General features: G+C 40.9%; 1 protein-coding gene across 1 annotated transcript in view; it reads right to left on the bottom strand.

Moving 5' to 3' along the window:
• Positions 1-9,157, bottom strand: part of wfdc1 (WAP four-disulfide core domain 1) — a 9,953-nt gene extending 796 nt beyond the window's left edge. The window contains exons 1-4 of the mRNA XM_072435527.1: positions 8,717-9,157; positions 1,075-1,270; positions 895-978; positions 181-321 (exon numbers count right to left, since the gene is read on the bottom strand). Of these exons, the coding sequence (XP_072291628.1) occupies positions 181-321; positions 895-978; positions 1,075-1,270; positions 8,717-8,809 (514 nt within the window). The 5' untranslated portion in view covers positions 8,810-9,157. The remainder of the gene's footprint in view (positions 1-180; positions 322-894; positions 979-1,074; positions 1,271-8,716) is intronic.
• Between the last annotated feature and the right edge of the window lie 2,421 nt (positions 9,158-11,578).

The raw sequence follows: 11,578 nt of genomic DNA, 5'->3' as shown, positions 1-11,578 counted from the left end.
GACTTGGCACTAAACCCCACATCCGTCAATAGCGCGTATAATAAGACACGTTACTAAGACGCATTTAATTGGATCAAATAAACGCCAGCTCATTTACAACAATAAATAGGGGCTGATCCGTGGCCCTGTTTGATGCCAATGACCTTATGAATTATTGCCTTGCAGTGAGCGGAACCTCACCAGAGTTGTTGCGCTGCTTGATGCACTGCCCGCGGTTGGGGATGCCGGCCGCTGGGTTTCCCTGGTTGATGATGTGACACTCGTAGCCGGTGGGACAGTGAAGGGGCTCGTCTCCATCCTCTGTGGTGCTGCAGGCCTCAGCTACAGCAAGTACAGCACACGACGGACACAAACTTAAGATTATTTCGGGGTATTTGTTTACTCTTATCTTATATTTCCTTATAGCAGTTTGTATTTTTATTCCTTCTTTGTATTTATTTATTTATTCAATCAACCATGTGAATAGGCCTGACGCTATATAACAAATTGTGGGCTGACATGTTAACGCACAACAAAAAAGAAACGTCTGAAAAAGTTCCCACCAGTGTAAAGAAAAGATACATATGAACACGGAGAACCAGAAATATGATTCAGCCATATCTGTTATTAGTCAAGTCAACTGAACTATAAGGCATGAACTGTCACCTTTAGGTCAATATAGTAGTTATAGGCAGGCCTACATGTGAAATAATAAATATATCTAAAGCTGCAAGCCACTCACAAAAAGGAAAAGAAAGCAATAACCAAAAAAAACTAAGAAGGAATAATATCAATAAAAGTCTGTTTACTTTGCCTTGATTCAGATTCAGCTATTTAGTCTTCAAATAGACAAAAGTACAAACTATATAGACAGTGTTGAATGATGTATTGATTATAATGAATTGACACACTAACCTTGAAGAACCTCTTCAGGACCATCAAGCAACCAGCCGTTTCCTCCCAGCCACCTGGGCTTGGGCTGCACTAGCCAGTCCAGAACTGTAATATGAGAACAATTCATATTATTAACCGGATTTTACGTTGTTGTTGTTGTTTTTGTTATCAAGGGTTCATATTGAAAAAACATGTACTGGCCTGGCGGTGGTTGTACTGACTCCAGACAGGCGTAAATGCAGCCGTTATAGCAGCAGCGTTTGTGCCTCTCACACTCCGAGTCTGAGCGACACCCGGGCACCTCGCAGGCTCGCTCCGGGAGCATCTGAGGCGGCGGGGGGCACCTGTCATTCTTCTGGTGCTGTGTGGACTGGGGATGGTTGGGATACTCTAAATCCTGAAAGACACACATGCAATTGCTGTAAGTGACCAGGAGAGGTCAGTAAAACATGCAAATGCAGAGGGTGGATGTAGAGATGAGAGCCTGCAAATGTTGTGACCTGAATGGAGAAGGGTAGAGGGCACACATCCCCCTAGTGAGTCTTCGAGAAAAAAGTAGGCCAAAAAACTGTGAGGCGAGCACTTCACACACGGCTCAGGAGCATCAAACGTTATTAAACCCTCCCCAAAGACTAAACAATTGCCTTTTTCACTGGTTCAATTTGCTCCCAGTGCTAAGTAAGTTATTAGAGAAGATTGTTTCGGACCAAATGTCAAGATTAACGTCATATTAACACACGCGCAGATGCATTATAGAAAGGGCCACTCCGCTAATACTGTTCTGGCACATACGAGCGAGGAATGGCTGATGTGTGTCGATGAAAGGAACAGTTGGAGCTTTTGATTTCATCGATCGTTGCAATCTCATCGATAAGTCTTATGGTTTCTCTTTGGTGAACAGTGATCTTTCCAACGGGACACAACAAGTATTCTTTAATGGAAGTTTATCTGCAACGACCATCGTGTGGACGGCCACAGTTGTATGGGCCCACTTTTATTTTCTATATTTATTATGAAGAAAATGCCAACATTGTAATGCTGCCGATGATACTACACTATTTAATCAGGCGCCAACAATATCTGAATTGAATAGCACTTTACAAGAAGAGTTAAACATGGCAGTGAAATGGGTCGAAATGAACAAATGAGTTGTGAACACTTCTGCATTGTATTCAGTAACAGACAGGTCCCATCTGGAGCAGGTCTGACAAGTCAAACTGTCGGGTATCAGATTAGATCAGTCATTATAATCACATTGTCAGCATGATAGGGAAAGGTATTGCCACATCCAAAAAATACTCCACTTACATTGGTTGTTCTATAATTGTTTTTAACTCATCTACATTCCTGTCCTGTAGTTTGGCTTATGCTGCACAGAAGCGTCTAAACAAAAGCTTTAGAGTGCCTAGAACAGAGCAGCTGGAGCGGTGCTTTCCTTATCGCTCTAATGTCAGAGAGAATCACCACAGTCCGTCTCGGTGGATAGTTTAGGTCTGTTGGTGTTCATACAACAAACCACGGTGGAAAACGGGCCCAGTTTGATCAACTTTCATACAATGGGTTCATCCACACGCACATGAAGTTACCTCAGGCAGACTTATGGTCCAAAAAGTGAATTCCTGAAAAGAAGTGTTCTCTACAGAGGAGCTGTTGCTTAGAATAACTTTCCTCCAATTTAAAATCAATTGAAAACAGATTGACTGACTGCTCTTTCCACAGAACGAATAATGATTAAATGTTGATTGCTATTATTATTGCTGTATGTACATGCTATAGTGGTTTTGTATCTTAATGTGCAAGGTCAATTTGACACCTTTTAAACTGTATAACGTAATGTATGTGGTTTATACTGTGAATTTTACATTTTGTGGACCCCAGTAGCGAACACTTGGTGGAAGCTAATGGATCCAAAGAATGAAAGACAGAAATGTAAGAAACAAACACACACACACTCAGATGTACACAATTATACACACAGCTCTACACAATAGCTGACTACACTTCCTAATGAATGCCAAGTTTATATGTATCTCACATTTATGACCTTTTATTGGATATTTCTGCTTGAGTCTAAATTTCCGTTTGGCATAGAATCTCACAGCTGTTCTGTATTTAAGGTTACAAAAGCCATGTGTTTGTGGTTACACTTTTTTGGACGTTTAAGTCATGCTTATTTCAGACAAAAACATCCACAAAATAAGCGGAGCATCCATGTCATCGATTTAAACCATTTCAAATAGGCCATTGCATCACTAAAGCAGAGTAAGTCTCATTCCTTTGATGAAATATGAACGAGGTTTTAGTGACTACGTAATCGTTCTTTATTTTGATTCTAAACATATCAAATATCCCAAAATAAAGAACCCAGGATTGGACACACAGCGTGGCCAAAGTGTTCATGGTGGAGACTTTTACAAGCAATTGCAGTGACTTCTGGTTAAGATTGATCCAAAAGTACTACTATTGTGGACACTGAAACCAAATGAAAACTAAAGCTTAATACACATAATAGAGTTGGTAGAGTTATTCGCCAAAACACGTCATTAATGGCAGTGAAGATCAATAAAAAACAAGTTTAATCTCTTATTTTGAATAGACATTTTTATTACATCCTCATGTGGAGTGAGTGACATGGCCAACATAGATTTATATTTGACAGATTTGTTCTCTTGAGCTCTTTCAGTGAATTACAGTGCGATCCAGCTCCTTCTTAAATCCATTGTTCGCCGCCAGTGTAATGAGTGGGTTTGATTTAGACCAAATTAGTAATTAGGTAATGAGCCTGCGGTCGGCACACAATCATTAAACTGCACTGTTTATCCGGCGGGCTAGCCACACTCTCACACGACTGGAAAAACAAAATTGCGGGTGTTGTAACTGTCTTGAAACTGTGTTTAATTCACTTGGGCAGCTACAAGTGTGGTGAATGTCATTACAGGGGGGGGAAAGGCTGGGCTCTGGCAATGAAGCTCAACACCCTGCATGAACCTCGCACTGGAGAGGAACTGCACATGGTTCCAAATCTGCAAATACCCATCGCTGTTATACCCATATTCACTGTGATATTGCATCAAAACCATAACAACACTTTCTCAACTTTTGAACACCTGAGGGCATATTTTTGTGCACTTTTCTATATCACGATGAGGGGCCACTGCTCTCATTTCCATTGAAGGGTGTGTCCGAGTCACTTCCTGTATGATAATGAGGGATCCACGCGGCGTGTATGGGAACTCACTGCCAAAATACATGTTACATTACACATTATACATTTGTTTAAGCCAGGGGTGTCCACACTTTTTTCACCGAGGGCCGCATTTTGAGGGCCACAGACAACCCGACAATGTCAAATGTGTCGAATGCCAAAGTGAATCATTAGAAATGTTGCATTTGACATAGTTTTGATGTGCCTCCACACCTTTAATAAGACTTGGAACACTAATATTAGATTGGTATAACATAAAAATGCTTGAAATGTTCCAATTTTAAAGTAAAAAGTACTATTATACTTTTATATACTTTTTGTTGTTTGGAGCAAGTTAGCAGGAAGCCTGAGGGCCAACATAAATTAGTCTGAGGGCCGTAGTTTGGACATGCCTGGTTTAAGCCATAAATAAAAATCAATAAAAACATGAAATGAATCATGCATGTGTTGAAGATTTTGCTCAATATTACGCAGTGCCCCTCCTCAGCCGCGTCATAACGCCTAACTTGACTTTACTTGTCATATAGTAAGTAAAGTAAATGTTATGTTGATGAATAGCGAACAAAATGGAATCGATACCATGACCTATTTATTAAGATGAGAATCAAACTGTGGCAAACCTCTGATTGCTCTTTGCAGTTTCCGCCTCCTTGGCTTCTCAACGATCACATCTCTTTCCTTTCCAACATTCATTCACTCCACTGCACCAACAGAACCATCAGCCTCTTCAGTCTCTCCATCTCGTCCTCTTTGTCTATTCCCCAGCGGCCGACACTCCTCCTTTTCATTTAAAGGCCACATTACCATTACTGCATAGCAACCAGCGCCCACACAGGCCACTGTAGTTCATGATTCTTATCTACTAACGACACAGACTTGAACTACAAAGGGTGAGTAGATAATTACTTAATGATTAGCGGTCTTGTCTCAGATGGGATCTCCTAATGTCCGACAGAAGCTCAAAGGCGTGTCTGTTTGCTCTGATAGCATGTGATAGGTCGTTATAGTTTTACCAGCAGGGTCATTTGTCTTTCCTTGTTGATTGACACTTTACATCTTTAAGCCTCTTGTTGTCTGGCAGGTCATTTGCTTTGAATCAGTCTTGTTGTTTTCCTAGATCACATTTCATTGGTGTTGACAAGCAGTGACATGATGTGATGGCGCTCCAGACTCATCTGCTCCTCCTCCTCTGCACTTCTGCACGTTTAAGCGTTCCTGCCCCGCGGTTCACGGGGAATTTGAGCACAGAAGCCACACGAGACTCAAAAGTCTGGTTCCGTGAGGCGCTTCACTCTAATCAAAGATCCTAGACAGATTCCATGGTCTTTCGTTGTGTTGCAGACTTACAAATGAATGCCTGTAGGTCAAGGATTTGGTTAATTGGACGTAAACCGGTCACACTGTTTTATCTTAAAGCTCCCTGCACATCTGGGTAGTTTTTGGTTGGTCAATGCTCATTTCCTGTTAATAGCAGATGTGGATTGACAGAAAAGACAGAATCTCACACGCAGCGGCTTTTGGACTCTGTGCCAAAAGAAGTGAAGAGTGAATGACAGGAATGCAATATGTCAAACCAACAATCTCCAGATGGATGAAGCAGTAACATCAAAACAGTAATTGGACTTGGCACAAACCGCAGAGAAAGTAATTTGAGTTTAGTTTTAGTTTTGGCTAAAGCTTTGTAAAACCTTGCTTTGCACAGTAAGATAAGGTTCTCTATATTTGTGGGTTGAAAAAGCTTTGAGTCTAATCTACTGGTGAATTGGGATGTTACGTAAGCCAAAGGCAGAAGGGCCCAAGCCATAGTTGCCCTTTCCACTTCTTTATAGCAACTTGGGGCTTCATTTTTAGAGAGTTGCAGACACATTTTGGAATTTATGGGTTGCATTTTTAGGAGCTTTGCTCATGAAGCACTTTTCACTTTCAACTGAGCTGATTTTCAGTGACTCTTGTTTCTCTCTGAAAATCTAAACTAGTTGGTCCAATAGACAATGGACAATGGAAGTTATGATCTTGTAAATTCTGATTAGAAAGATTTTTTTGTGGATAACTGGAACTTTACTGTGATATTGTGCCAAACAATAGAAATGAATGGCATAAAACTGTGTGGAAAGATTATATGTCTCATTTAACCAGGATTATTCCTTCTTAGAGGCACAATTCAAAAGGTTAGAGTTATTAATTCAAAGACCTGAACACTACTTAACTTGAAAAAAAAAAAAACATTCACAATTTTACTCCAAACCGTAGAACTTAGCGGTTAATGCAAGATTTTATGGTTCTTTGTATTTGAGCTAAAGTTTAGTTTGTATGATCACTGATAAAACATAAAACTTGGACATTACCCTCCAAACACAGTCTATATTTCTGCTCAGAATGAACAGCAGGCTTGTACGTAACTGAGCCAATCCTTTTTTTTATTTATGTTAGCGACTCCTTTAAAGGCTGGACTTTGATGTGTTTCGCTTTGAAGCCCCAGGCCAAGTCCAACACCAGCCTGGCCCAGGAAGTGTGTGCACTGGCCTCATCCTCAGGTGCAGTTTGCGGCGCCCACATCCCACTGAGCGAATGAAACAGATTTATGATAAAGCTGCACAGGCCTGGGCAGGTGTCTCCACCAGGCACAACGTTCAAATATAGTGTCCCACATAAATCAAGGGCTCAATGGAATATGTTGGAATATATCAGCCGATGCAGCCTGTCTGTCTTTTCATCAACCTGTATTATTAATCATGAGAGGTAACAATTATTACCATCCAGACAACTGTTATTATAAGTCTAGTAACACCTTCTTCCTGCACCGGGAGTTCCAACATGTTTCCAGTCTGCTGACATATCCGTCTGTGTTAGCGAGCGTCACTATTCATCTTTTATCTGTTTCCCCCTTATTAGATATCATAATGTGTCCTACTGAAACTAACCTTTGACATCTCAGTTACTAGTGCAGATAAGGATTGCAGTTCACACTCCTCCTCAAAGTTTTCTGTTCTCAAACCTGTTATGAATGACTGAAATACTCTTTTAGTAGATTAGTTTTATATATTTCTGTCTTTTCTCATATGGCAATGCTCTTGGACATGATTCAAAATGTGCACTGTGGACACTAGAATAATCATTTTAAAAGATATATCCCAAATCTAATCGCAATATGTTTGAAAGTTTCAGTGCAGTGTAAAATGGAATGACTAACTTTTGCACTGAATTTGAAAATGTGCAGATTTGCCAAACATTGGAACACGACAGGTACAAAAGGGGACATATGCTACTCTCACTACTCTCTAGTTTTGCCATTATCTTGACACTAATTATTATTCATTCAACCAAATATATAGTGGACCTCTCCAAGCACAATTTATAGTTTATAAAAAATGTATTTCTCCAGAGGAAATCCTGTGGGAAACAGAGGACCACAGACAAATGCATGTGCTGCCTGTGGCCTTGGTACTGTAAGCAAGTCATTTACTGTCTCATTTTCCATTGTGCACTGCATTCTAGAGGTCCCTGGTGACTATAATTTGTCTTTCTGCATTGGCTGGGTGTACTGGATAATGTGCGTATGCATGAGGAGGTGGAGGGATGCAAAAGGAAAGATTAAAAGATAGAGAGATGAAACTTTTTTCAGAGGAAAGACGACAAAATGTAATGTGCACAGCCGTCTCAGCATGTTGCAATTATGCAGGCTTTGAAGAACACTCCAGTGCTTGGAACCGGGACAAGAAACTAGCAAAAATAATTCATGGGAAAACCTTGAGGAAAAGGGTTGTAACGTTATGTCAAAGCAAATGCATTGTCAGCAGTGGACTACACTCAATCAGCTGATCTTAGCAGAATTAGCAAGTGGGGCCCCGAAGTTCAGATAGTAACCCACATATTCTCACTCAAATTCTGCACATCAACTACAGCTGCACTCTGTTTTACATGTCTGGAGCAAAATGGAAAATCTCACCTGTCAATGCACGTTTATCAGGCATCATGGGAGAAGTGTTATCTGTGCAGGACATTTCATGCATATTTCTACTTTTAGAGCAAATCTTTTTTTTTTATTACCACAAAGTACAACTTAAAGCAGGCTATAAATGCATCCTATTCTGGCATTTTTAAACGTGGATCAAATATGGAGAATACAGAGAAAACCAACATTACTTATCGTGTGATACAATTTGAGAAGGATAAAAAATGTTCCTGTTTATGTGCTTTTTTTGGAATACTTGTTCAAATAAGTATCTCGTTTGGAGTTATTTGTATCCACACATGCAAAGGTTTTTGATTGTACACTTTAGATTACAACTAAGCAGGATTCAAACAGTGGACTTAATTGATTATTACTACTCCTACTTTTCTCCTTTCAAATAATGTGAGCCTATGTTTAAGGTACAGTAGGTATATCTACCACGGCGGGATAAGCAGAATTCGTCCACAGCTTGTTTTAAGCCCATATTAACATCCTGTCAGATTTACACAGCAGTTTCAGGTTACTTCAGCTGCCTCTCACATCAGCCACAAAACTTCTCCCACAGTGCGAACATCCACGCTCCCTCCCGCCTCTCGGTCTCTCCAACAGAACCACCATTGTGCTGTTAAAGCTTAAAGAATTACACATGAATGAAAACAAACAGTACAGTGCAGTAGCCGTCTCACCTTATGGTTAAGTCCTCTTCTCCTGATCCTGTGGCCATCACTGCCTGTGGCCAGCACGAACAGGGACACCAGCAGCACCAGACAGAGTGCCATGGTGTGTCCCGTGCCCAGTTTCTTATCTCCTCTCTTCTTTTCTTTGGATTCTGCGTCAAGTCAGTCCAATAAAGTGCTTCAAAACTCCACTTCTGCTGCTGCTGCCGGTTCTCATGTGCTTGTGTGCAAAAGCAGAGCAGCTTACACAAGTCTTCCCTCGCTCCCTCGCTCTCCCTCTCTCTCACTCTGAACAGACTTGGCTTTTCTGTGGGCCGGGGGGGACGCGCAGGGCAAAGAGTGACAGTCAGACGGGAGAGAATGAAATGAATGGAAGGGTTGGGAAGGAGAGGAGAGGAAGTGGAGCCGCAGAGACACCAGGGGAAGAGAAAGTAGAGCTGGAAGTGTCATGCGCACACAGCCTCGCATGGGGAAAAGGGGGAGAGAGAGAGAGAGAGTGAGACCTCCTCTTTGAACAAGCTGCACCTCACATCTGGTAATCTGTTGTAACTGTTAGTTGGTTGTGTGCCTAATGGAGTGGACAATAGTTGTAAGTTCTGTATCAGGTTTTGTACTTGCTACTAAAGCTTTTTTGAGGGGAGGAAGAGGAGAAAAATGTCTATATCACCAGAGCAAAGACATCTACCGAGGCGTTGTCCCCATCTCGCAATAGTTCCCAGACTTCTATCAGTTCTTTTTTGTTCAAGTGTAACAACCTTACCAATCCCTTTTGATATGAGTAATCTCATTGGTATAATGGTGAAGATGTCTGTTGCGGAGCAGAATTAAGTCCATGTTTCATTTTTTTAATTGAACCTTTATTTATCCATACAGGTCATTTGAGAACTAATTCTTTTACATTTACAACAATGAGCTGGTCAAGAGGCAGCGGCACAAAGAGCAGAGCAACCATGCATTCAATACAAAAGAACTTGAATAATTTCCTCTTGTCAGCGTGGGCGGTGTGAAATGAAACATCAAACAATGGTTAATGCTTCACCAGCCAAATATGTACTGATACGTTTAACCTTTACTTAACTTTGGCTACCTGCTGTAGTAGTATTTTGTTTTGATCAAATCACATCGACTGGATAAAAATGCAGGGTAAATGTAACCCAACGCTGGGAACATTTTGGTGTCCATTTTCAATCTCTTGAATCTGTTATTATGCGAAAACAAAAGACTTACATAAGTATAGGTTCTGCAGGACTTGTTATTGAGACCAAAACACGAGCTTTCTCTGTGACTGGTGCATGAAACAGTGGAATGCGCTCTCTGCTGCGGATGAACTTGTGTTTGTCCAGAATGTTTTTAGAAGATGAGCTGTGATTTTGGTGGCACTGACCCATAAAAAGCATGTGGTGCCGGGAACAGGGGGCCTCCCATCTTCACTGCTTCACCGCTTCCAGCTTCTCTTTCCATAAATCCGTCTTCCAGTTTGATCTCTTTCACAACAAGCTCTGACACCCCCCCCCCCCCCAAAAAGACTATAACTTAGCTCCCTTACTCCAATGCTGCTGTGTTACCGTTTGGACCGCTCTCTGTCCACGCCGGGCCATGAAAGAATGCTAAGCCGGCACAAATCTCCGTCATTATTAGTTTTACAGGAGCAGGGCTCAAGTCACAGAGAGGCCCCCAGCTTGACTTACACAAAGGGCAGAGCGCACAGGAAGAATGGGCCGAAAAAACGAGCAAGCACAAAAGAGGGGCGACACATGGCGAGATCGTGGGATGTCGAGCGAGCCCCGTGAACTGGAAAACAGAGGGATTAGTCTAGTTAGCGTTGCATTGTGCAGATGTGCTTTATGCCACCAGTGACATTGATAGTGAACTAAAAACATATATAGCCACTAGTCACTTTGAGCTTTTTGGTAAATAATCCATAGAATTTATGTCTCAGAATAACTTAATTGCTGAAGAACGATTCAACGTGCTTAATTTTAAAAACTTGTCAAGCCTCCTCTGCCCCATCTTCTCCTCAGCAGCAGAGCAAACCGCCTCCTCAGCCTCTCTGTGTCTTCTACTGTTGTCGGCGTCAATGGATAAGGCACAACAATGGCCCATTCCAGTTACATGTTTTCTCTGATTCCTGTCAAATCAATACTTTTTCTTTTATTTTTTTTTTTTCTTCTTTCTCTTATTTTTTATTTTCTTTTCTGTTTTTTTCATATTTTTTTCTTTTTTTAATTTCTATTTAAGGATATGACACAATCTAGTTAAATGGGATATATTATGCAAGATCATAGTATGCGCTTTCAACCATGTTATTATAGGCCTTTTTCAGAGTTGTATTTTCTTCATCTTTATTTAAATGGACCTGTAAAAAGCCATTGACACAAGCTCATCATAATGTTTAAAAGATCATGGCGAGTATCAGTACGGCAGTTCACATATTGGATTTATATGTCGCTCCACAGTGAAAGTTTGATGTAGAGTTTCACAATTGGGATCTGTTTCGGTAATTTAAGCGCAAAAAGACTGTTCCAGCCTTTGCAAGTCTGAGTGCTGCATTTGAGGCTTCACCTACCCCTTATCCCCGCCCACACCTCTGCACTTATTGTGATTAATTGACAAATTAAGACGCCAAATCATACACACGTGGGTTCAAAAACGTACAGCTCCCATTCTTTCAAAATAAAATGTGTGAAGTAAAATCTGCTGCGTTCGACTCAGCTCAGCTTCCAGTTTTGGACAGGAAGTCAATGTTCCCATTTCTAAGGTTTTAGATCATTATTACAATAAACAAAATGGGAATTGATGATCTACTTCTAATCTTCCCGATCTAGCTTAAAAATTGAAAAGCATAATCTGGTTTAAGCCAAATATTTGTGT

Source organism: Eucyclogobius newberryi, unplaced genomic scaffold (assembly GCF_026437365.1).
Source record: "Eucyclogobius newberryi isolate DKJ021-1_F unplaced genomic scaffold, fEucNew1.0.hap1 SCAF_7, whole genome shotgun sequence".
NCBI lineage: Eukaryota > Metazoa > Chordata > Actinopteri > Gobiiformes > Gobiidae > Eucyclogobius > Eucyclogobius newberryi.
The sequence above is the reverse complement of the archived record's forward strand: the minus strand, read 5'-3'. Positions and strand labels throughout refer to the sequence as shown.